The sequence below is a fragment of the Rattus norvegicus genome, chromosome 8 (assembly GCF_036323735.1).
Source record: "Rattus norvegicus strain BN/NHsdMcwi chromosome 8, GRCr8, whole genome shotgun sequence".
NCBI classification, from domain to species: Eukaryota; Metazoa; Chordata; class Mammalia; order Rodentia; family Muridae; genus Rattus; species Rattus norvegicus.
In genome coordinates this window covers 119,203,165-119,229,814 of record NC_086026.1, presented here as the reverse complement: position 1 = coordinate 119,229,814, position 26,650 = coordinate 119,203,165, and the positions used below count along the sequence as shown (strand labels likewise).

The 26,650-nt window shown below is 48.3% G+C and overlaps 1 protein-coding gene across 5 annotated transcripts in view; it reads right to left on the bottom strand.

The window, feature by feature from the left end:
- The window catches only part of Scap (SREBF chaperone), a 54,721-nt gene that overhangs the window by 9,272 nt on the left and 18,799 nt on the right, over positions 1-26,650 (bottom strand). For 2 of the 5 annotated variants that reach the window (XM_063265271.1, XM_039081248.2), the window contains exons 2-8: positions 22,416-22,634; positions 13,025-13,154; positions 2,694-2,851; positions 1,859-2,079; positions 1,571-1,676; positions 921-1,093; positions 472-598 (exon numbers count right to left, since the gene is read on the bottom strand). In XM_063265271.1, coding sequence (XP_063121341.1) covers positions 472-598; positions 921-1,093; positions 1,571-1,676; positions 1,859-2,079; positions 2,694-2,851; positions 13,025-13,154; positions 22,416-22,537 — 1,037 coding nt within the window. In that variant the 5' untranslated portion in view covers positions 22,538-22,634. Of the gene's footprint in view, positions 1-471; positions 599-920; positions 1,094-1,570; positions 1,677-1,858; positions 2,080-2,693; positions 2,852-13,024; positions 13,155-22,415; positions 22,635-26,570; positions 26,636-26,650 lie in introns of those variants that run through there. The other 3 variants (NM_001100966.2, XM_063265270.1, XM_017595597.3) reach the window with 3 other exon arrangements.

The window sequence follows — 26,650 nt, the reverse complement described above, 5'->3', positions numbered from 1 at the left end:
CTCAGTTCCCAGCATCTATACCAGGCTCACAACCCCTGTACCTTGAGCTCCGGGGGCTCTCTGCAGGTCTCCACAGGCACCTCTATTTGCCTGCATGTTCCCTATGCCCCACATATTAAAAATAACAAAAATAAATCTAAAAAATGAAAGTGTGCATGTAGATTTAAAAATATAAACAATAACATCTATATATACACATATACCATACATATGCAAATATAAATATTCTAAAAGCACACAATGTATATGTACACATATGTACAAACACATACATGCATATAACTACATGCTCTATATAGAGAAAGACATGGCATATTCATATGCTTAAGGAGGGGAAAATGAACTCTTCAGTGTCAAAAATAATAAGGCAGACATTGCATAACAACAAACATCTAGTCCAGGGGTCGACAGTGCCCAGAGGTGTGTGCAAGGGGCCTGCCTGATGGCTCACCCTGGCCCTGTGAGACCTACCCGCCATTGAGTGTGGGCGTCAGGCCGAAGAGAGTGCAGAGCCCCACAGACATGAGCAGCGAGCTAAGCACTGTGACCACGGCTGCCAGGGCGAGGCCCCACTTGGACTTGACCATGTCGATCTTGCCTAAAGAGCAGAGGGGACAGATCAGGGCAGTACCTCCCCCAACCCCTGGAGCCCTTCTTAACTCAGCTCCTAAGAATAGACTGTGCCATCGGTCAGGGAAGGGAAAGCTCCTGCTTAGCCAGAAGAACAACAAGAATGAATGCTTCCAGTCTCGTGGACACGCACACCTTTGGGAGCTCTAACCCCAAATTCTCTTCCTCAGAAGCCCTGAGAATCTATAGGGAACGGAGCCTTAGCTCCAGTGCCCGGCAGATATGTTCTCGGCTCCGGGCCATGTCTGACAGCGGGAAGTGGGTGTTGGGAAGCTTGTCTTGAGACCTACGTGTGGAGAAGTAGATGTAGGCAAACAGGATGATGTAGGTGGTCACGAGGGGGATGAGCTCGGCAATGCCAATCTCCTCTTTGAAGTGCACATGCACCAGGTTCTCTGCTCGGAGGCTGCAGTTGGGGCTGGGGTGCAGAAGCATGAGCCGGGCACGGAGGCTGCTCAGAAACCTGTGGATAAAAGAGTCCCTGAAGGGGCCCAGCAAGGTCTCCTCCTATCAGCTGACTGGAAGCTCCTCTCAACATCATTCTGTCTCCACAGGTTCCAGAAGGATGACAAAGCTGCAAGCCCCCTTTCCTGACCTATCACATGGCTCCAGATGCCAAAGGCCCAGAGGCACCTCAGGGGCTCTAGCCACTTGTGGAGAGCTGCCTGCAGTGGCTTGACACAGGCTGCATGGGGCTCAGAAGTCAGCGGAGACCCCTGCCCAGGGCCAGAAGAAAACACCAAGCCAGGGAGGTTGTCACACCTGCCTCAGCTCCCTTGTTCTTAGTCAGGCCTGAGGGCCATCCTCATTCAAATGATCAGATGCAATTCTTTGGTATATAGAACAGACATTTTAATAGGAAGCCTGGGGCCATGCTGGTCAGAGAAGCAGATACTCAAGGCCAAGTCTCCCACTGAGCTTGGGAGCCTGAGCGCCTTACTTGGCATGGTAGCGCTGGAAGACCAGGGTGATGGTGTATGAGACCATCCTCTTCCTCGTGTAGAGGCTGACCCCACTGTACTTCCCAGGAACACCGAACAGCAAGTCTGTGGGCAGAAACAAGCAGACACTGACAAAGCAGTGACAGTCACCGCTACAATACACGGTGGCAACTGGGCTGCCCAGAACCCCTTCGCTACCCTTATTCTTAGACTCAGGAGGCAACCCTGCACTAGAGCATCCACTGAAGGAGACAGTGGCCACACTCGGTCCTGAATGCTGAGGGTACCTTTGAGTGTGGCTGATGTCTGTAGGGTTTTAGGCTCATGCTGATGGATGGTTCCAATGATGTCAGGGTCAGCATGGAATCTTTCCCAGTCATTCTGCCAGAAGTTCCCAGGTGACAGCAGCAGGCAGCCATGTTCGGGAAGTAGGCTCCGGAGTTTCCTGAGGCCTGGCAGCAGGTCTGTCACCTGCAGGCAAACTTCCTCCAGGCTCTTGGTCCCTGAGCTATGCAAAGACAGGAGGAAGCCTCTGCTGTCTCTGCCAGCCCACTGCACTTACGGGGTCATCTGTCACCAGGCTCCCAAATGCTTTATCCCCTGCTGTCTCCATGGAGCCTGGTGACAGGGCACTGAGGGGAATGCTTCCAAGTATTCATCAAGAAGACCATGCATCTGTGCAGCCCTCGGAGTGCACTGGAGCACTAAAGCTGTCTCTTCCCCAAAAGGCATGTGTGTGAGCATGCAACCCCCCCCCCCACCCAACACCTGAGACCATTTTAGTGGCCAAGAGTGAGAGCAAGAAAATTTACGGCTTTCCTTCACCAAAATTCTTGTCAAAGTCATGAGCTAACTAAAACCTCGTGAGGACTGTTGAGCCAGCGTGTACCGGAAGGTCCCCCAGGCAGAGAGAGCACTTGCTGACCTCAGCAGAGCACGGGGCAGGAGCCAAGGGCCAGCTATCGCTCAGCTACTTCCCTGCTGTCACGAAGGCTCACCCACACCCACTCTGTGGGTTGTGAGGGTGCAGCATCAAAGGACCCCAAGAACTGCAAAGCTGGCTGAAAAAAAACTAGAGCTCCCTTTGACACTCGGAGCTGGGAGTCCCCGAGAGAGGAGTACCTGTCTCTCAGCACATGGTTCCGGATCTCTTCCACCAGTTGGAATGCTCGGGACAGAGGTGACCGGAACACATCTACTGCCAGAAGGTTTCTGTGCCAGGGAGACACTGATGACTTCACGAATATCTGCTGGATGTATGCCACGGGGGCACCCACATACTGTAGAAGAAATAGGACAGGACAGAAAGGATGCACTGAGCATGTGCTATGGGGAAACACTAATTAGGTATCAGGAAAATATCCCTTGCTCCCAGGCCAAAACAAAGCTCAGATTCATTTTCTGTGTTTTCTGGTTTCTGTCCATTACGCCCCATTACAACAGAGATGTGTGTCTACAAGAGAGATGTCTGGTCTATCACACTACCCAGCCTAAACCATTTACTGTCTAGCCCTTTACCAGAACATAGCTGCTGGCTGCACCAGACTCCAGGCTCCAGGAGGTGCGTAGCTGCCTCAGTGATATACAGACACCGAGCCACAGAGTTATTACTCTGTAGTGTGTTTTACAAAACCAAGCCCAGGGCTGGAGAGATGGCTCAGTGGTTAAGAGCACCGACTGCTCTTCCAGAGGTCCTGAGTTCAATTCCCAGCAGCCACATGGTGGCTCACAACTGTCTGTAATGGGATCCGATGCCCTCTTCTGCTGTGTCTGAAGAAGGTGACAGTGTACTCACATACATGAAATAAGTAAATCTTTTTTAGAAATTAAATTTTAAATTAAAAATTTAAAAAAATAAAAAGTTGAGCCAAGTTTCTGGGTGGGTAGGAGATACATGATATCATCTGAACAGTTAAGAGGCAGGGGCAGGACTGTCCCAAGTCTGAGGACCAGCCTGGTTCAAACAGCAAGTCCCAGGCTAGCCAGGCACACAACTGTCTCAACAACAAACACATTTCCAATCCTAGCTCCCAACTCCATGGTGTTAGAAGTGCTTCTGACCTGAGTCCTCACTGAAGAAAATAACAACTCCCGTCCTGTTGCATCCAGAGCTGTGTTCACCTCACACAGGAATGTACCTGAGCAGACACTCACTCTGCGGGGATGGGTTTGCTTGCTTGGGTTTTGTTATTGTTGTTTGAGGTGGGGTTTCTCTATGCAGCCCTGGCTGTCCTAAAGCTCAGTCTGTAGAGCAGGCTGGCCTTGAACTCAGAGTTCTGCCTGCCTCTGCCTCTGCCTCTGCCTCCTGAGTGTTGGGATTCCGGGCGTGCACCACCTCCCCACCCAGAGATGGTTTCCCCTCCTTCTACACATTTATTACTAACTTGTTACTGATTCTGTGTGGACATCATGTCATGCACCTCAATCACGCTCATTTCTCCATCCCTCCATATCTACCCTCCACCCTTACAACCTCCCCCCAAAAGAAAACAGACAAACAAAAAGATCTCAGTGTATCAAGGTGTGTCATACAGCACACTCTTTTGCTCAAACAGCTTTACTTGTAAATGTTCATTGCAATGAGTCATTGGGCTGGTTTGAGGCCTCCGACTTCCACCATATGATTAATACTGGATCCTCACCAAGACTCCAGGCATACTGCTGTCGCCCTGTGTCATGGAGATCCTGGAGCTTTGGATCTGCAGGACCTAGCCCTTAACAGGGTCCAGCAGCTCTCAGACCCAGGTCTGGGTGGTAGCAGAGTTGGTCAGCACTCCAGCTCTCCTGCACCCCTGTTATTGGGACCATCTCGCCAGGTTTGCTCAGTCGAAGGGTGGGGCCAGCTTTCCTGCACCCATACCCCAGGGCCAGCTCTATAGTGCAGCCCAGACAAAGTGCAGGCCACTCTCCTGAATGCTGCAGCCAACAAGGGACAGAGCTAACTCTGTGCAATCCTTAGACATCAATGTGGCCCCAGGCAGCAGCCCAGACTAGGGATATCCCCATGGCCTTTGGTGGTAACATGGGCCCTAGACACTGACACAGAATCCTGCTGCTGCAAGGCCATAGACCTAGACGTGGCCTGCTAGGACAGTGCCATAGCCTTAGGTGGGAGGCAGGCTACTTGAAGCAGGCTGATCCTGCCCCCCTCACGTCTCCAGCTCTGCTTCTCTCTCCCTCCCATCTCCCCACCAGCTCACCTCGGGCACTTGCCTGCCAGCCTGCCCACACCAGAATGCACTGCCTGGTAGCAGGAACACCTCTGGGTGTCTCCTGCCCACTCGCACCCACAGACGTGGGATTTTAACGGAAATAATAGCACTAAGCAGTAGGAAGGAGGATTGCTTGGGCAGTTCCATAACCAAACAGGGTATCACAGTGTCTCAGACTCAAGTCTCTCACTAAATGCTACACTTTTCTCACAAGAACTTGGTGTGTGCCTGTCTCACTCCCAGAGCATGCCAGCTAGTGGCCTCATAAACTGCTGGCAGAATGATAATCAATTCTTCCACATTGATGCTGACATCACTGGGACCAAGCTCGAACTGCGGATGGAAGCATTCACGTGTAGTTCCCCGTGACAGGCGCACCATGGAACACCCTAAAGTGTCGGTGTGTGAGCCATAGCTACACAGCTATGAGAACGGGGAAGGTGGGTAGGAGACAGGCAGGGAGGGCATCTGAGGACCAAGGGACACAGAGTAAGAAGACCTGGACAGCACAAAGGAACCCTGGCAAGGGAAGGGTCAGCTGGGAAACCTGGCTGGATCTTCTGGACTTTACGCCCAAGTACCCCTGAGGTAGAGGGGCTGTCTAATGAAACCAAGGTCCTGGAAGTCCAATGGCAACTAGAGAGAGACAGGCAGGCAGTCTAGAGGGAGCTGGCCAGGCCTGAGGGCTGAGGAGCTGCTTCCAAGCCAAAGTCTGCCCTACTTAGGGACTCCACAGGGCAGGTGGGGATGAGGAGAAAGCCACACAACAGGCTCCTGCGCTCAAAGGAACAGCCTGAAAGCAAAGTCATAATTTTGGTAGAGACGGGGTTTTAGGCTTAGTCCTAGCTGGCCTGGAACTTGTAGCAATCCTCCTGCCTCTGCTTTCCAAGTGTTGACATCACAGGTATGTGGCACTTAGTAGGGCTGTGAAGTTGTTTATGATGCTAGCTTAGAGAGGGCTCTGAGGCACAGCTAACTTGAAGCTGTCACTACTTTGTCACCTGGTTGGAACTGGCTGCCACAGGCTCTAACCTGAAAGCATTTCGCTGACTTAACTGAGGGACTCCATATTGCTCCTACAGATACTCAGTAAGAGCTCCTCTGAGGACAGAAGTTCTCCAGCCCCAGGCCATTGTACCAGAGATTCTGTGGGGAAGGAGAAGCAAGGCTGCTGAGAAGGCAGGCACTAACATGTGAGTGGAGATGAGGTGTGGCCAACCCACTGTGCAGTGAGCCTGGCCCGTGGGGGATGGGCTCACAATCCTCACTTGGGCCGGTGGGGGTGCACACCCTTAAGTCCCAGCACGTGGAAGGCAGAGGAAGGTGGGATCTGAGTTTGAAGCCAGCCTGTCTACAGGGAGTTCCAGCACAATCAGGGCTACCTAGTGAGAGCCTGTCTAGAAAAAACTAACTAACTACCTAACTACCTAACTACCTAACTAGCTAACTAAGTTCCCTACCTGGTGTTCAAGTGAGAAACATGCATGGATGCAGATAGGAATGGTAGCGTACACGAGTGACAATGGATGCAGAAGCATTCATGGAACCCAGATCCCCTGAGCAAACAAAAGACCCCTTTAGTAGAGCAGAGTAGAGGGAGACAGTGGTGGGTACCCTTCAATTGGCCTTCTGGAGCTCATGTTCTTGGGCAACCCTGCCGCCTAAAAAGAATGCTTAACCTACTGACTGATTCTGACAGGAACCAAGCCGAAGTGAAGCCATCTTTGATTTAAGTTACAAACACTATAACAAATCCCCTATCTTCTGGGACCAACACCAGGTGAAACAAGACATCATGTAAGTCATTCTAGAAAGGATATTTAGCCGACTCTTACAAAGGAACTAAGAAGTTTGCAAGAAACCTGCAACCAGTAAGCCATGTGAGTGCATGTGGGAGTAAATTCATGCCCCTGGGTTGAATTCTGAGCTGCCTGAAGCCTGGGCTGGCAGCTGGACTGCAGTATTGTGAAAGACCCTCAACTAAATACCGAGGTAAGAGAACCAAGGCGAGGAGAACTATGGCATGAGTCTGAGGTCGCACACCCGATGGGGAGCAGATTAAGCCCACAGCTGCCTGACCCCGAGGAACAAATATTACAGCCAACCTGCCCAGGGAATGCCATACAATCGTGACACAGGAGACTCAGCCCAGCATAAGTCATACGGGAGAAGAGCTGAGATCCCGGGGAACAGTGGCCCCCACTGTCCATAGCATGAGATCTCTGCCCACCTTCTGTGTCCAGGGGCAGACCCACCACAAACATACACTGCTGGCCTTAGAAGCCTCGCATGGAACAATCCTCTCTGCCTCTGGTACCTGCCAGATTGCTTCTTACGAAGGCCTGCTGAGGACTAGGGCCATGGCAGTCCTATCTCTGTAAGAAGTAAAGTCCAGGTCATCAAGACAGCTGCTCTAGGGTAGGCATCAAGTGCTGAGGCCCTCAGGCTTTTCTCCTTTCAAAGCCCATCTTCTATTTTAAATGTACTTCTCCCCTCATAAGTAAACAGAACAACCTAGATTCAAATCCTAGCACCACCCCTCCTGGCTGTGTGCCATGAATGATGGATGATGGGTCTCCAAGTGGGAATAAACCACCCAGCCCAAAACAGGTCCCTGTGAAAGGTAGGCAAATTAACAGATGTGAACTGTTAAGTTACAAACCCGGACTAGGCGGAGGTGCCTAGTTAACGGACCGAAGCAGACTCGGTTGCAGGAATCTCCCAGAATCCCTCAGTCCCTACCTGTTACAGGGTATATGGTTGGCATACCTTGCCCATTCTCCACTCCACAACTCTTCAGCCCAGAGGCGGGACTGCCCTTCCCCCAGAGGCTCTTCCCTATAACCCAGCTATTTCTGTGCCTTTGCCTTCTTGCTGCTGCACCTGGCTTCCTTCTCTTCCCATTCCCTTCTCCTCCCTCTCTCCACACGGTCACTCCGGACTCTGGTTATACACTCCCTTTTACCTACCAGAAGCCTGCTCCTCCACAATACCTAGGTACAGTCATGTCCGTTCCTTGTGTTTTGCATTCATGAACCATCTAGAAAAGGATCCAGGGGGTGGAGAGGTTGCTCAGTGGTTAGAGCACTGACTGCTCTCCCAGAGGTTCTGAGTTCAATTCCCAGCAACCACATGGTGGCTCACAACCATCTGTAATGAGGTCTGATGCCCTCTTCTGGTGTGTCTGAAGTGTACTTATATATAATAAATAAATTTAAAAAAGAAAAGCATCCAAACGAAGACATTACTCCTGGAATTATGAAAACTAGACCCAGGCACCCCAGGCAGTGTCACCTCAGCCTACTTGTCCCTACAAGCTCACTCAGACTGATTTCCCTACCACCATTTTTACTGTGTCATTGTGGGAGGGGGCATTTGAGACAGGGTTTCTCCCTGTAACAGAGCCCTGGGTGTCCTGGACTTGCTTTGTAGACCAGGTTGGCCTTAAACTCAGAGATTCAGCCTGCCTCTGCCTCCCAAGTGCTGGGCTTAAAGGTGTGTGCTGCCACACTGGGCTTAAGTGTATGTTTTTTTCTGCATGTACATATGTGCACTACACATGTGCCTGACGACCAAGGAGGTCAGAAGTGGACATTGGATGCCCTGGAACTGGAGTTCTGGATAGTTGTGGCCATGTGGGCACTAGGATCCAAACCTGGGCCTGTGAGAGTCTAAGTGCTCTTACTGCTGAGCCATCTCTCCAGTCCCTGAGTTAGTTCCTTGAAGGGAAAGGCTTCCACTATCAGAGATTTGAACTCGAAAGCCCAGAAACAACTTGGGCCCACCAACTTACTCAGTTACAGTGGATAGAACAGAACAGAACAGAACAGAACAGAACAGAACAGAACAGAACAGAACAGAACATGCATTCGCCACCTCTTAAATAATCCTGCTCTCTGCCTTGTCCTGAGCCTCTGCGGTGTGTAAAGCCTTGGCATTTATGTAAACATGAGTGACCATAACCTTAGAAGTAGGCAGTGCAAGCACACAGGTCCACAGAGTCCTCATGTGGAAGGCAGCTAGGATAGGGTTCCCGAAGAAGAACCAGGGAGCGGAGGGGGCCTAAGGCGAGTACGCCTAGTGACCTTGCAGGGAGTCCAAGCACACAGGCCTCCTTTTTCTCCTCTCTGTTCAGGCTAGCCAGACCCATACACAATGACAGCCGCAAACATTTGCTGAATGCTAATGGTGGGCCAGGCACTGCACTGTCTGCATTCTCCCATTTAATCCTTAGGATAATGTGTAACACAGGCATAATTATCACCATGTTTCATAAATATGGAAACGCAGGCGCAAAAGTGTACAGTCATTTGCCCAAGGCCACACGGGGAAATGAAAGTCTGCTGCTTCTGTTCTGTTTCTCCTCTCTGTAAGCACGTCCCTCTGCCCAGAAGGAACTGCACCTTGCCAATTCTACAAAGCCATAGGTCACGCTAAGTCTAATACAGAGTGGACTGAACTCAGACCAGGGACCTTGTAAGGATGACTAGACTCTGTAGTAGGGGCTGAAGAGAGAGAGGGCTTAGTAGTTTCAGGCTCGTGCTGCTCTTTCAGAACCAATAGTCAGGTTGGGAAGCATGTAGCTCTAACTCTGAGGGGGTGAGGGTGGGGGTGGGGCTCTGACATGTTCTTCACACACATGCTCCTGCCTCTCTGCCTCTTCCTCTGCAGACACAGACAGACACACACACGTGTGCGCACAGCACATATACATACTCCCACCTCTCTGCCTCCTCCCCTGCTTCCTGCCACAGTGAGTTGAACAGGCCCCCCACCACACTCTGCTGCTGTAGACTGGACTACCTATTCATCTGGAAGACCCCAGAATTGAGATTGCTTGATGTCTGCCTCAGTAGACGAGGGTGACCTGTTCATCTGGAAGACCCCAGAATTGGGATTGCTTGCTGTCTGCCTCAGTAGACGAGGGTGACCTATTCATCTGGAAGACCCCAGAGGCAAGTGCCATCCTCTCTAACCTCCATCACCTTCTGGAGGCCTTGCCTACCAAGTTCTTCACTGCACACCCTTCCCTGCCTGTGCTGTGGCAGGAAGTCTCTGCACACACTGAAGGAACAGCGAAGTCGGGTACTGTGGAACACTCCTTCCTGCGTGTTCTCCATGCCTTCTTGAGAGGCAGATGTAGAAGAATCAGAGGTTCAACTACATAGCAGGCTGGGTCAGCCTGGGCAACAGTAAACCCTTGTTTCAAAAAACAAAACAAACAAAAAAGAAAAGGGAAATATGAATTTTTCTGCCCAAGGATTTGCTTATTGTCCCATTTAGTCAGTTAATTCTGTGGATTTAGGACAGACTTACAAGTATTTACCACTTATTTGAGACTACAAACATATGCATATAACTCAATTCTCCTTTATTGTGAAGCAAAAACTGTCCCAGCATTGAAAGTTCTTGGACCCCATCTTTGTTTGCATGCATGCATACATGCATGCACCCATTCATTCGTTCATTCATTCATTCATTCATTCATTCATTTGAGACAGGGTTTCTCTGTGTGCCTTGGCTTGTACTAAAACTCACTCTATAGACCAGGTTGGCCTTGAACTCACAGGAATTCAGCCTGCCTCTATCTCTCAGGCACTGGATTAAAGACCTGTACCTCCACCACCCAGCCTTTATTTTTCCTTGTTTTAATTTGTGTGTATATACATGAGTTTATGTGTTCCATGTATATGGAGGTGCCTGCAGAGGCCGAAGGTGTTTGTCTCCTAGAACTGGAGTTACACATGGTTATGCACTACCTGGTGTGGATGTTGGAACTCAGGCCATCTTCAAGAACAATAGCACTTGGGGTTGGGGATTTAGCTCAGTGGTAGAGCGCTTGCCTAGCAAGTGCAAGGTCCTGGGTTCGGTCCCCAGCTCCGAAAAAAAGAACCAAAAAAAAAAAAAAAAAAAAAAAAAACAATAGCACCCTTAACCATTGGGCCATCCTTCCGCATCCCCAACTCTACCATGAAGTTTTGACATATATTTCAAACTTTAAAAACCTTTGTCATATCGCTACGACCAGGGTGAGATCTCAAGGACTGGCGCCACCAGCTGTCCCCATAGCTGTCCCTATAGCTGTCATCCTGGTGCACTCCAAAAGCAACAACGGGGCAGAAGGAAGGCAGAGGCTGCAGCTCTCTGGTGGGGATGGGTGTGGCTGCTGTGCCCTCCAGCGCCCAGGCCTTTAACTCCTTCTCCAGACACCAGAATCTGCCTGTGTGGCTGGTGATGACATCAGCACAAAGCAGCTGCCTGGCAAATAGGTTTTGGGAATGGACGTCCATCATCCACTAGGTCTGCTTTTGCACTAACAGAGAGGAAGCTCCTCTGGTCGCTGTTAGAAGATAAAGTTGAAGCTGATCTGAAGGGAACAGGTCCGAGAGATGGATTCCTGAGGACCCGGCTCTAGTACAGAAGGCATTTCCACCCCTGCCTGTGAGTTACTGAAGTCTTTCTTTTCACTTTTCACTTACTCTGCTCTGTTTTCTGCCCTTATAACTGAATTGGTTCTCACTTTATTGTGGGCTTATATTTTTATCAGACACAGCCAGTCTGAGTGTGGTACCTTGCCACTGAGTCCATGAATTGGACCACAGCACTAAGCTCTGAGTCTCCTCCATCCCGCAGGGATGGAGCTCATAACAGAAAGAACTAAATAATTCTCGGACTGTTTAGACCTTAAGCACACCACATAGCTGCCTTCTGTCACCATTCAAGACCCATGAAATGTTCCAAGAGAAGCCCACAGGGCCATCTAACATGTACAAATGGGCTGACTGAACAGGAAATAGCCTCAAACCAAGACATAGCTATCATCAGTTCAATATTTAGTAGAACTCTATTAAGCAGTTAATGATGGCTAAATATTTGCATCATGAAGAACTCATTGTGGCCAATGGCTGAGCTGGGACAAAATGATGTTTCTCTTTTTTGTTGGTTCCCCCCCCCCCCCCCCCCCGGAGCTGAAGACTGAACCCAGGGCCTTGCACTTGCTGGGCAAGCGCTCTACCACTGAGCTAAATCCTCAACCCCGATGTTTCTCTTTTTTAATAAAAAAAGTTTATATATATGTATGTGTGTGCCTGTATGAATTTATGTGCACCACATGTATGAAGGCTCCCTCAGGGCCAAAGACCATCAGATCTCATGGAGCCAGAGTTGCAGGTGGTTGAGCCACCTGATGTGTGTCTAGAGAACTCTAACAAGTGAGCCGTCTCTCTAGCCCACAAGGAGCTTCTGCCAGCTTCAAACCACTCATCCTCTGACGGTCAGAGGCAGAGGCCTGGTAACACAGGTGTGTACTTCTCATCGACACAATGTGTAGCTGTGACACAACCCTCTTACCAGGGTGTTAGAGTTGAGCAACTAGAGAGTCAAACGCCTAACTAGTTAGCTGGCAGTAACCAGAAAGGAAGTGGATAGAAGGCGCTATCCTGAGAGGTGGGGAAGAGGAGCTCTGTCCCAAGCTTGGCTTTTCCTCAAGAAACTCAGCAAGCCCGGCACCCACTTACGGAGCCAGAGCACAAGACATGGAGCAAGGCCCACTGCTCTTACACAGTAGGTCACACATTCAGACATGAGCTGGCCAAGGTTCTGAGCTTCAAGTAGCAAGTGCAGAAGTCACAGTGAGTGGGTTTCCAAGTCTCAGCCTTCAACTAGACTTTCTCATATCAATGCTCGCTCAGAGCTCATCAACTGACAACACTCCAGTCCAGTCCAGTAGGGCTGAGGGAGCAAGGAGTTCCAACCTAGTACTGACCCTCGTAAATTAACCAACTGGATTCCAACTTTCCTTCTAGTTAAAAAAAAAAACCAACAACTGTACTTTCAAAACCACCTGACTGGATTATAAAGTTTGAAAACAATTCCTTCCTAATCTGAGAAAATTAGGCTCACTCTGGGAATACTCTGCTGTTCTCATGACTACCTAAGATCAAAGACTAGACGGCCTGTTAGCTAGTCTCTGCACATGGTGTGTGGTAGGCTGGGTATGAACCCTGGCCCAGCTGGTCAGTCCTCGTTTTTCTAGGGCACTCACACTTCTGCGTCATTGTTTGCTTTCAATAAAGGTTACTCATTAAGTGTACAACCAGACACTTCTGGGGCCTTGGTGAAGCAGGTAAGCACGTGAATTCACTAGTCTGAAGCTGACCACTCTTGCTGTCACTTGCAGAGTCAGCCTCCACCAATCAGCTCTCTGCTTTGGCTCTCCTCAGTGACAAGCTGAGCACCTACCCACTCTGGCTGCTCACTGGGCTCTCCTTGTTTGTGGTCAGAGTCCGCAGGCGGGGGCGAGTAACCCTTCACAGGCGTGGAGAATTCCACGGGTCCCGTTCCAGGCAAGGGAAGCTTCAGCAGCGGGTAGCTGGGAGGGGGAAAAGGAGAGAAAGAATAAGGACATCTGAGAGGCAGAGTCTCTGAGAAGTGGTGACACGGGAGCCACTGGAATCCCAAGTGCATCCCCTTTGCCAGAACCATGTAAAACATCATTTTATTCACCACGGAATTTCAGACATCACCGAGATCAGGATTTTCAAACATTTTAGCCACAAAGCCCAACTAGTATAACAGGCTGGCTGATGTTTTCTGAGGCTTTAGGCAAGACAGTAAAAACAAAGTCTTATCAATCAGACATAGGATTAAAAACAAAACTAGGGTAGAGGATACAAATTCTGGTTTAGACAGCTGGGGAACTGCTCTGCTTAAAGGAGCAGATCATGAAGATTGTGAAGGACACACTGAGGGCGGGGCTTATACAGACACGTGCTGTGCGGCAGTTAATGGAGACATCATATGCAAAAAGATTGGCCTCACGTCAGTAAGCTATAAAATACATGTATATTTTCATTATTTTGTTTCATGTTTTACTTAATTTTTTAATATTCAGAAATGAACTGTGTGAGAGGATGGCAAATTTGAGGCCTTCTTGTGGTAAAACACTGAGATGGAACCCTGAAAACAAGGAAACAGACAAAAGAGGAAGCGACTTCCATATAGCATGACACATACGCCTCAGGTGTAGTTTTCATCCTCCTGTAACTAATCACCACCTCGCTCAAGCTACAGAACATGTGCAGACCCTCAGCCCTGACACATGCTGGCCTCCACAGACAGCACTACAGTCATTTTGCTTTTTCTTTTGTTTCTGGTGCTGAGACTGGTACTTCTGTGTGTATGGTCTACCATGCAGCCACATGCCAACCACAGTTTCTCTTTTTTACGTCATTTGTTTATTTAGGGCAGGGGCGCACCTTCCAGGCATGTGTGGAGGTCAGAGGACAGCTTGCAGAAGGTGGTTCTTTCATCCCTTAGACTATGTGGATCCCGGGGCTGAACTAGAGCTGTCAGGCTCGGCAGCAACACTCTTTACCCACCAGACGTCCTGTCAGCCCAGCGTTGCCTATTTTTGAGCATAATATAAAGTAAATGACCTATCCTATTATGTACTTTATTGTAAGTGGTTCAATATTATTAGTATCTGTTATATTCATATGTGTGGACATGCACAGATACCCATTCTTTGTTTGTGGTTTTTTTTTTTTTTTAAAGATTTATTTATTGTATATGAGTACACTGTAGCTGTCTTCAGACACACCAGAAGAGGGCATCGAATCTCATTACAGATGGTTGTGAGTCACCATGTGGTTGCTGGGATTTGAACTCAGGACCTCAGGAAGAGCAGTCAGTGCTTTTAACCACTGAGCCATCTCTCCAGCCCTTTGTTTGTGTTTTAAGACAGGGTTTCTCTATGTAGCCTTGGCTGTCCTGGAACTCTATGTAGACCAGACTGGCCGCAAACTCAGAGATCTGCCTGCCTCTGCCTCCCGAGTGCTGGGATTAAAGGTCTGCACCACTGATGCCTGGCAGTGAGCCACTCACTTTATGGACACATTAGAGCTGGAGATGGAAGTCAGTGTGGAGTGCTGGCCTAGCATGTCTAAGGCTTGTACTCTACCCCAGCACTACAATAAAACCCCCGACATCACAGGTGTGAGCACGCCACTGAACAAACAGATTACAGCGCCTGTGTCTACCTCCCTGCCACGGGACACTTGGCTGTCTCTAGTTGAGGTTACTGAGAAGAAAGCAATAACAACTGGAGAAATGGCTCAACAGTAAGAATGTTCTCTGCTCTTCTAGAGGATCTGAGCTCACTTCCCAGCAATTATTGGCTCACATTCATGCATATCTTCAATTCCAGGGGATTTTCTGGCTTCCTTTGACACTCAAACACATGGTAATCACTCATGCAGACAAACATAAAAATTTTGTAATTAAAAAAAAAATCTAGTGGTTATCTTGCTTGCCACAGCTAGAAAGAAAGAAAGAAAGAAAGAAAGAAAGAAAGAAAGAAAGAAAGAAAGAAAGAAAGAAAGGGAAGGAAGGAAGGAAGGAAGGAAGGAAGAAAGAAAGAAAGAAAGAAAGAAAGAAAGAAAGAAAGAAAGAAAAGGAAAGGAGGGAGGGAGGCAAGGAGGGAGGCAAGGAAGAAGGAAGGAAGGGAGGAAGGAAGGGAGGAAGGTAATTACAATCACTGATTATTTGTTTTGAGACTCAATCTTCCTATGAAGTCCAAGCTGGCCTTGAACTCATGTCCTTTAGCCTCCCAGATGCTGGGATTTACAGGCGTGCAGCACCGTGCCTGCCTGGCTGGGTGGTTTTGGTTGTTTTATGTGATGCTGATGTCTGTAGTTCTTGAGTCTTGGTTTACAGCCATGTATTTTTCCATCTACTTTTAATTTTAGGCCATGGAGACAGAAGCCCAAGGGGGAAGATAAATAATAATGAACCTAATACGTGAGGCTTCATATATGCTAGAAATCATTTTTAAACATTTATTTCTATTTTATGCACATGTGTATTTTGCCAACATGCATGTCTGTGCACCACATGCACAAAGTGCCTACGGAAACCAGAAGAGGTCCCTAGAGCCCTGGAGCAGGAGTTACACACGGTAGCGGCCATGTGGGTGTGGGAACCAAACCTTGGTCCTCTGGAAGAGCAGCGTGTTCCCCTGACTGCTGAGCCATCTCTGCAGCCCTGTGCCAGAAACGATTCTAAGCATTTAAAGTGCATTAGCTATATAAATACCTCTCTGTAGGAGGTAAGCTCCAGTGTCTGTAATAAAATAGAAGTCTCTATTCACAGAGAATATGAAGAACAACTAAGTTATCATTCAGCTACCAACCCCTCCAAACCCCAGCAGTGAGCTTCAGAATGATGCACTACTTAAATGGAACTATTAACAAAGACGGTATGAAAGCATATTTGGGGTTGAATGTGATATCATATGCTTGCAATCCCAATACTTGGGAAGCAAATCATAAACGTGAGGCCAGCCTAGGCCACATAGAAAGTCCACGTCAGCTTAGGATGCACAGAATGACCTGTGTCAAAGCGACTGAAGAGGAGGAAGCAGCTTTGGGAATGAGGATCTATCTGCTTTCCTCTCTAGCTCTCCTACAATCCAAGACATGCGGACCGAGGGGCGTGCCTGGCAAGAGTGAAGTTTCCTTGGCAGAGCAATCTGTACGTCTGCCTCTGCCTCCTTTGTGGACATGGCTTCCTGACTGCAGTCCTGGCAGACGGGTCACACTAATAGGCAACCAACCTGCTTGTTTTCTCAGTAGTCATTCTTTCAACAAATATTTGAGCATGAACTTACGGCCAGACATTGTGCAAGGCCCAGAGATGCACAAGACAAACAAGATCTCTGCTCTCAAAATTTACATTGCAGTCAGAGAGCAAAAACAGGCCAGGTGGGCTTTAGACAGTGTTAAGCAAGAGGGAAGGAGGCTCGCTCAGGAAGTAGGGAAGACCTAAAGCCACACCCGAGGGTTTATGTGCAACGATTCAGAGCTGAGAATTAGGGCCATGTTACTCCATGTTACATACTTCCCTGACAACTTCCTGCTAATTTGATTTCTACATTCATCATTTGTGCCTGTCTGTCACCTAACCCCCACAGTCCTTTAGGTTACCAATCTCATAGTCACCTTAGACTCAGGGTCATCCTTCCAGAGGCACCTTAACCTGTTAGTCTGTCTGTTAGTTTCTCTTGGGCACCCCAGCAGTCAGGATGCCTCTGTGCCTTGTCTGTCTGGCCTGAGTGATACCTTTCGTTATCTCACATGTGTTAAGCACACACTCTGCCACTGCCTATAGGTCCCCAGAAATACTATTTCCTCTCAGCTCCAGACATTTTCCTACCAGTATAAGACAACAGGTCTCACCTAGGGAAGAACTGAGACCCAAGAAAGACCTGCTTAACACACAACATTGTGCAAATCGCACACACGTGTGTGTGTGCGCGCGCGCGCTCGCATGCATGTGTAGTGTAGGTACAGGTCAGAGAACAACTTGCAGGATCCTACCACATGTGTCATGGGGATTGAATTCAGGATTTTAGACTTGGTGGCAAACACCACTACCTGTGGAGTCATTTTGCCAGTCCAGAACAATGTCTGTCTGTTTGTTGAGACAGGCTCCCTCTATACAGCTGAATTCAGACTCAGAGCTCTGCTTGCCTCCGCCTCCCAAGTGTTGGGATTAAAAGAGTACACCATACACCCAGCCGAGAATGATGCTTTCAAACAGGGATTCAACAGCAGACACAGCAGGCATCAGAAACTATCTGCTGACTTAAAGGTGAAATAACTGAAATCAGCGTTCACTCAGCTTCAGTTTATCTAAAACGTCTTAGTTTCCTCTCATTGCTACCATGGCAGTACTGGAGACTGAATGCAAGGCCTTGCATAGGGCAGGAAAGTGCTTTAACATTAAGCTATAAGCAGTTTTGGACTAAAGTTCAAACTCCTCTGTGTGGCTTACCGAACCTCCTCTCTTACTGTGTCCTGACTGATACCCTGTACCCTGTTGGCCACAAGTTTCTGCTGCTATCCCTGTAGAGCCTACATCTGGCCACCTAAGGCAGCCCAGGGACTGGCAAACCCTAAACCCACCCTTTCTGCTCTTTCTGGCTATACTGGCCCGACTTTCAATGGCCACTATTTGTCCCTCTTTGCCTGAACGTGTCCGACTGCTGCTGGAGAGGACTGTCTCAGGGAGCCTCAGTCCTCAGGCCATGAGTGCTGGAGGCCAGTGCTCACCGGATGCAACTCCCAACCACTGGCTACTGCAAATACTTACAGATTAGGAGTTGGAAGAGTACAGCCCAGAAGTCAAACCTAGCGAGGACCTATTTTTATTTGGTTTTTGATGCCCTATGCATACTAGGCACACATTACCATGGCCTGCTTTTTGGTTGTTTTTTTTTGGGGGGGGAGGGGTTTGCAGTCTGTCAATTAATAATTTTTAATAATATTTTCTCATATTTTTAAAGGGCTATATAAAGTAAACAAATAGCACTTTGGAAAACAAACAAGGTAATGTAACAGACGGGTGTCTGAAAAGCTTAAGATAGTTCCTATCTGACCCTTTACGGAATGGAGAATCCCTAGCTGGGCCCCCAGGGGGAGTGCTGTGGGGTCTGTTTATGGTGCCCCAGCGGCTCAGGGTGCGAAGCTGCTGCATGACTTCCCTGCTGTCTCTGCGCCCCCACCCCCATGCTCATCTCATCCTGTATATAGGTTACTCAAGTTGTCTCAGAGGAAGCCCAACCTGAAACTTCTGTTTTATAAATGAAGGCAGGTCGAATGGTGAGGAATATTGTGGCCTTAACATACAGGCTCAAGCCTCTTCCCCCGTCCCAGGGTCAGGTCTCAGCGGCCAGCTACCCTGTCCAGTGGTACTGGGATTAAGGTTGTGTGTGCCAATTCTCAGCCATCTAATTTTTTTAAGTAATTAAAATTCATTTCATATGTACAGTGTTTTGCCTGCATAAGTGTCCGTGCAGTGCTTGAGTGCCGCCTGGTGCTCACAGACTAGGCCAGGAGAGGCCCTGGAGCTGGAGTCACACATGGTTGTGAGCAGCCATCTGAGTAATGGGAATCAAGCCTGGGTCCTCTGCAGGAGCAGCAAGTGCTCTTGAGTCCTGAGTCAGCTCTTCAGCCTTTTGCTTTTATTTATGAGACAAGGTCTCACTGCACAGCCCTGGCTGGCCTGGAACTTGCTATGCAGGCCTAGATCTACCCACCTCTGCCTCCTAAGCACTGTGACAAACCCAGCTCACTTTTGAACTCATCCCCCACTTCCTAGGTGTGAACAATATAAGACTAGGAGAGTAAAAGCCTCAAGGGTTCTCCTACTTTCCCTCTTCTGGAATAAACTGTGAGTGGTAAAGCAGTCTGTGGTTTCCTACAAGCTTTGGGGAGCCCTTGTTGTTTTAGATTTTAACAGGATCTGTATGCAAGACCAGAAGAGGAGATTTTTGCTTTGAAAGTTCAACTGGGCACTATCATGGAACATTCTAAGGAGCTGCCACTGGGCCCCTCAGGGTCCAGGCTTTAGAGCAGAGGTCAAGGTGCTTTGAAACTTTGATCTCAGCCACTCTGGCTGACCTAACCATAAGCACTGACAGGCTTAAGTTACTCTGATTTTCTCTTCTTATTGTGAAAAGAACATATGAATGTCTAAGCAGACAAGAGGCGAGCTGTTACGTAGCCCATTGTGTAAGCCCAAAGGCCATCACAGAACAACAACCTGAGGTGTGAGCAGAAAAGGACAAAAATGTTTGACGCTTGAGAAATACAGGCCACTACAGCTGGGATACATGGCCTCTCCGAGCTGGATTCTCCCTCCTGTACCCTTCTGCCCTCAGTGCACAGAAGGTCTAAGGCAGAGCCTCCCTCGGAGCTCAGCTACCCCTTGGGTCCTAGCAACCTAACCGCTAGGAAATATAAATACAACTTTTGCTACAATGTCTGTTTGCTACAAGTTTCATCAGATTTTCCCAGGAGGGAGTTACCAGTTTCTACACTTAGGAACCAGGCAGGAGAGAGTTTACTGACGCCCACTTAGAAGGTCAGCACTCAGGCTATTTGGAGGAGTGTCCTCCGCTCTCAACCACTGAAGCCTCAGCACCATCTTAGAGAAGAAAATCAGGCCCTGGCGCTGCCTGAGGAGCCTGACTCCTGTCTACACAGCCCTTCAATCCCTGCTTCGTCAGCCGGAGAGAGAAAGGTAGTCGGAAGCCCTCATCAGTCACTGCCCCTGGAGTCCTGCCCTGCTCCTTTCGAGGGGACCTGGTGATGAACAGGGGTAAACAGCGCTGCATTGCTGTAGCTCAGGTAGCTACTGGCTCTCAGGAGGGAGAGCAAGCGCGGAGGTCCTCTGGGTCCTAGCAAATCTCATCTAAGGAATAAAGAACAGCCCTTGAATGGAGCCTGGCTATCTGACACATTAGTAAAAGCTGGCTGCTATCCATGCTTTGCTTCCTCTGGGCTCCTCAAAGCTCTGACAGAGCGGGAGTTGTTCCAACAGTAAAACTTCCCAGAAGAGAATATGACATAGGGGTTTGTATGCCTAGGTCAAGAGCTGTGTCAGGTAGAAAGGAAAGAAGTAAGGGCATCTCTGTCATAGCTCAGACGAAGCAGACGATCTCCAAATCCCACATGGTAAAGCACCCAGGAAACCGTGACTACAAACGCCACTCCCTAGAGTGCTTCCACAGTTCTACAGGCTTGACGGTGTGTCGCTCTGTAAAACTAGACACCACCAGCAGTCCACCGAACTGATTCTCAAGCTCCCCCTCCAGTATCAGTGTGAGAAACTGTCCAGGTCTTCAAAAGCGGATCTGTGCTTCCAGAGGAGAGAGACTAGCACTTTATAGAAGGTCTATCCGGTTAGCCTTTTGAAGGTACCAGCCTGTGTGTTATTCATGCCAAAGACATTCAGTTAAGGCTGTTGAGATGGCTCAGTGGGCAGGGCACCAGCTGACAAGATGGACTTGATTCCATCTATCAGATCCACATGGTGCACACAAGTTTTCTTTTGACTTCTACACAAGCACACAAATTGAATAAATAAAAATATAGGGAACACTTTGTTTTTCTTTTTTTCGGAGCTGGGGACCGAACCCAGGGCCTTGCACTTGCTAGGCAAGCGCTCTACCACTGAGCTAAATCCCCAACCCCTCTAGGGAACACTTTTTAAAGATGCCCCAGTAGCTTGTCATAGAAATGGAGAAGTAGCTCATCCTCAGAAAACACTCCTGGAGACTGTGTGGCAGCATACACCTTTACTTGCCGTGCTAGGGCGTCGGCAGGGGCAGGCAGGTCTCATTGAGTCCAGGCTAGCCTGGTCCTCGTAGAGTTCCAGACCCACACAAATGGAAACAGCTTAGTGCTTCCTGGTGTGGAGTCCCCAGGCTTGGGGACCTGTCACAGCAGCAAATGTTTAGGCTTACCAAAAACCTCATCAATGAAAGCCCACTGTGCTTAGGCCATGTTCCATATGGTTCTGACAGTACCCCATGTCTGAGGACCTGCCTTATCCTATAAGATTCCATACAGTTCTGATACCACCGTATGTCTCAAAACCTGCCTGACCCTAAAAACAAGACCAAGAGAAGTAAAACACTAAAGAGATCAGTTAACAGAGAATTTTGATTTTTTTTTCTTTTTTTTTTTTTTTCTTCGGAGCTGGGGACCGAACCCAGGGCCTTGTGCTCGCTAGGCAAGTGCTCTACCGCTGAGCTAAATCCCCAACCCCGAGAATTTTGATTTTTTACTTGTTTTTTTAAACAGTAGCACTCCTCACAGTACTCCTACTGCACCATGCAGCATGTGCCAATGTAAGTATTTAATAATGTGCAATATAGTTTTGTACATTTTAAACACCAATACACACTGAACCAGAATGAAGAGAGGCAGGCCACAGAGGCAGTGGTTTGGACCAGGTACGTCACTGAACTCCTACCCCTTTGTGGAATGAAGAGATAACTGGACCGTTTCCTAAATTGTGAGGACAAATGAGAAATTTAATTATATTCCTGACTTGGCACCAGGAAGGAAGCTCTCAATGAATGATACTCACCTTTTCTTACTCTGGGATCATTTATAGCAGGAGGGTCAGTCTAAGAGCCAGACTTATAGCACAGCATTTTATACAATGAATCTGGAAAACTTTTTTTTTTTTCATGCTAGTGATTGAACCTAGAGCTTTGAGCACACCAGCAAAGCTCTACCACTGAGCCACACCCAAGCTGGGAAAATACATCTTTCTCTAGAGAAAATGACATTAAGGTGGGTTCTTTACATGGCTGAAAATGTCTTATGGTTCAAGAGGCCACCTTACAATGAGCCCCTCATCTTACAAAGTCAGTCAGCCTTCAGGCTTCTGTGAGGCCTGTGAAAGACAGGCAAGAGACACGAGCATCCACGGCTTTCACTACAGACCTTGGCACACAGCAGGCCCCAACAAGTAACAAGGGATCAGAAGACGGCTGTATATGAACAGGAGAAATGACAAAGGAAGCAAGTTTTTCAAGCCAGCCTGTAGAAGGTGTCCAAGGAGCTGCTCAAAGGCACGTTACCTTGTGGTACTCAGACCCTTGCTATGACTAGAGGGAAAATGCCTTAGACTCTCTACTATGCTGCTCCAGTGAGCATCCTTATTAAGTCCCCACTACATAAAAATACACAGCATCCAAGTCTCCATCGAGTCAGGTTTAGTGAGATCTAGCATCTCACCACACTCTTCTACCACATAGGGCAAACTGAAAACATACCAGCAGGCTAGGATGCAGAGTCCTGTGAAGAGGATGATGGGAATGGGGTAGGATGCGCAGAGCAGCCCATGGTTGTAGAACGCCTGAGATATCTTCTCACGAAGCCTTTCAGTCAGGGTCATCCTCAGCTAAGTCACCTTGTTGCCATCCCGGAAAGTGACCATGGATCAGCCTGGAAGATGCTGGATACCAATGACAATGCACATCATCTGCAGGTACCTGCCATTAGAGAGAAAAGTAAAGTAAGTACCTGGGACAACTGCCTGTAACTCCCAATTCCAGGGAATCCGAGACCCTCACACAGACATACATGCAAGCAAAATGCCAATGCACGTAAAAAAAATTACGTACTTGGTTCTGTGCATCAAGACTGATAGGGGGAGGGGCAGTTGTGTGACTAGAGAGTGGTTTCAGAATATGCAGGATCTAGAGATGTGAGTCTCAATACAGGCACATGCACACGCACGATGTTGGTATCTTTGTGAGTGACCATGCTCTCTGCATGCAGGGCCTAGCTCTCTGCAGGTACTAAGGGAAAGGGCTCATGGTAAAACATGCATCTATGTTGCAGTGAGAACAGAAACTACTGTTAAAAGATCGTTAAGGGTTAGCATAGCAAGGTCTGCAACACTGAGGAAGTTAAGTCAATGGGCTTATAGTTGGTGTGAGATAACCAATCTAGGAAGGTAAGAGATGGGGCTCTTGGCCAGCTTTCCACCCCAAACCCCAGGGCAATTGAGAAATATATGCAAAACACCATTACCCTTTCATATGTCTTGTTTCTAATGCAGCTAATCATAAAAACAGACTACATTTTAAGTAAGGATGGCTTCTAAGAAGAAGCTCCTGCCCAGAAGGTCGCCTCAGAGCAACCCACAGACAAGGAACTGAACATGAGTCAACCAAGAAGGACTGCAGCTCCAAATGGTGGCTGGGGTGAGAAGCAACACTTGGCTACAGCAAAGCTACAGGCTAATCCCTAACTGGATACTCAGCTTCGTTTAACTATCAGCACTTGAGACATCTGCAAGGTTGGAGGGCAGTAACACAGGCCAAGTGACTAACACAAGTAGACAGTCGACGTCAGTAACCAACAGAGCTGCTAACGGAGAGGGCTTCAGTCGCCCTCACTAAGAGCACCACCTGTACAGTGACTGCATAACTATCTCCCGGGTGGGGCCAGGGGACACATGTGGATCCTGCAGACCCCGCTGGCTCCGCCCATATATCCTAGAGAAGTAGCCAACCTCACAGCAGCCCTGGGTCTTCATCCGGTCTTCCCCACAGCCCTATAAAACCTCAACTATGAAGTCGGTGGCTTCTTCCTCTCCTGAAAGCCTTTCCTCTTTCAGGAGTTCCTATCACCTTTCCTTGATTTCTCATATTTCTTCCATTTCTTACTTTTCTATAATGATTGTTAATAAAGCTTGTTTCTACTTTGCAAACTCCAAGAGTCCACCCTTTAGCTTTCAACAGCATGAGACAATAAACCTGGAGCAACTGTTTCAAGTGGATCTTTATGGCTGACTGTCTTAGTGTCATAGGTCATTGAGTCACAAACAACATGGCTGCGAGGTCCTGTGGCTCTCAGATACTGAATCACTCTCAGTCTAAGCCCAAGAACTTCCTGTCTAGCTCTAGTAATCAATTCTTAACCATTTTCCATATTAGGATTTTTGTTTTTGTTTTTTCAGATGCTAAGTATCAACCCCAGGACCCACAAATGCTCAACAAATGATGCCCATGACCCACAAATCCCAGCCCTGCATTAGGCTTTTATAAAAGACGGTTTCCCAGGGGCATATGCGAGCACACCTGTATAGCAGACAGCACCGTCAGCTGCTTTGCCAGTGGGTGTTCTGAACATCCTCCCTGTCCTCTTCTGTGCACAGACCAGACGGAGAGAAAGCCTTAGAAAAACCTTGGCAAAGAAATGCACCCCCCAACACATTCCTGAACAGTGATTGCTAATAAAGACTGTTCAGTAGGATCTGTCCTCAACAGAAAACATCAAAAAGCTTAGGACCCTGAAATAACAGTGACCAAACTAAACTTACTCAAAGGCAGTAGCACTGGCTTGCAGTCTCTGTTCTTGGTTCCACAGCTGCTCCTGAGGAGCAAGGGCAGATGAATCTTACTGTCTGTGCCTGCTGTCTGCGTCTCCTTTTAGAGTAACAGCAGCCCACTGGAACTCACAGGCTCCTACTAGGTCCACAGGGCCTGCCTAACAGTCAAAGTCCACCACCTAGACTCAGGCCATACCAGCTGGGCCTCACTCTGTGGACACTGGCTTTTGAACAGAATGGAGGAGGAACTGGCTATGACTGGTAGTTCGTATTCACTCCACAGAGATCACTGCTCCCAAGATCCCCAGGCTGTTTTGGCTTCAGTCCTTTCTGAAGACTGGCTCATCAACTTTTTTCCAGTTTATAAGCCACCCCATAGCCTTCCAACAAGTCCTCTTCCTCGTCCTAATTTAGTGTAGGTTAATTTGCTATTTGCTACTAATTGTAAGCCAATCAAAGTAGAAAACTATTACAGAAAGCCAAAGTATCTAGAATTCTCTTCTTAGTCCAGTTCTCTAGAGGGTTTAAAGTTCCAGTTCACTTGTGCTCCATGTTGCCTTTTCCTTAGTCTGTGCCATCCGGAACCTGCTCAGACTTGTGGCGAGGCTTGATTAAGCTCCCTGATGACAACCCAGGCTATAAGATGACTCCTCAAGTGCCATAACCAGAACTCAGAAGCTCAGGAACTATTTCACAAATCAAAAGGAATGCCTACCACTCCTTCTACCGACCTGGAAGCACTAGACTTAAGGTACACATTGAGTTTCTGGTCTAGGAACCTTCTCCAAGGGGATAAAATTAGTCTCTGTCGGTCTCTTGGGAGTGAACCAAGGCAGCAGGTGAGTGCTGCTCATATGAGGAAAACTGCTGACAACAACCCCACCATCCGAGCGCCTTGCCCTCAACAGACAGGCCACAGAGGCCTCCAGCAAAGGACCTATCCAACAGTGGGGCAAACGCAGAGACCCCAGGAAGCAACTTCTTGCTCCAGCATCCCTCTACCTGCCCTCAGCTCCCAAAGCAAACACAAAGAGTACACCTATCAGAGACACCCTAGCAAGAGGTTCCCTGGGGACAGGATACCTTAACTAGCTGCCCCAATCTCTTCCCTTAAATTTTTTCCAAGACCAAACCCTCCCGGATATTCTATTCTAATCCTTGTCTCTTTCTACACACCTCAGTGACCCAGGAAAGGGACCGGCCTCTGCAGTCCAGCTCTTAGACTAATAAGAGATCAGCACTAAAGCTAACATTCACTTCCATTCTGTAGCCACACGCGTTTCATTGACATCGCTTACACTAACTGTTCATTTTCAGAGCATCTGGAAAACAAACCCACATTTTAGCTCAGAGCGCAGTTAGTTCACCTACCTGAACCTAGGAAGGGAAGATCTATGTATCTCCATTCCACAGTAGAAATTCTAACGCAAAGCTATTCCAAAGCAAAATTTACCCGACCTGAACCAATAACCTGTTTTTCCTACATTGCCCCAGAGTTACAGGTTGCCTCAGATAAAAATCTACAGCCCTTCTCTCTGAATTTAAACAGACAGTCTTGCCCCGGGGACCTAAGTAGACCATGTTACATAAAAACTTAAAAAAAAAAAAAAAAACCTGGGTGTGGCAGCACAAGCCTTTAGTCCAGGAGGCAGAGGCAATGGATCTCGGAGTGCCATTTCGGAGACAGGTAATTCTCTGAGGTAAGCCAGACTGACCTGGTCAACAGAGCAAGTCCCAGAAAGGATAGGATTTCACCGAGAAACCCTGATTTCAAAACAAAACAAAACAAGACAACAAGAACATAAACAATTCTGCCTGTGCCTTTGGGAAGACCAGATATATGAGAAAAACCGAGGTGCTCATTATTAGAAGCCCAGATTACAGTTGTGTGTGTAGAGGGAAAAACAAAAAAACAAAAAAACAGTGCTAGCACAGGACAGAACTGCCCAGGAGGCCTGAGAGGGAGGAGCAGCCTGGATCAAGTCACCGCAAGGGGCTGAGAAGATAGAAGGCCCTGCGGGAGAGGACAAGAGTGAGCAGAGACAGGGCGCACACGAGTCGGGGAAAGGCATGCACATGCTCCACTAACATTAGGCAGTTCACCTGCTATCCCCTTCTAGAATGCCTCGTTTCCTCCAACCACGGGAGAGGTGCCTAGAAGAAAGAATG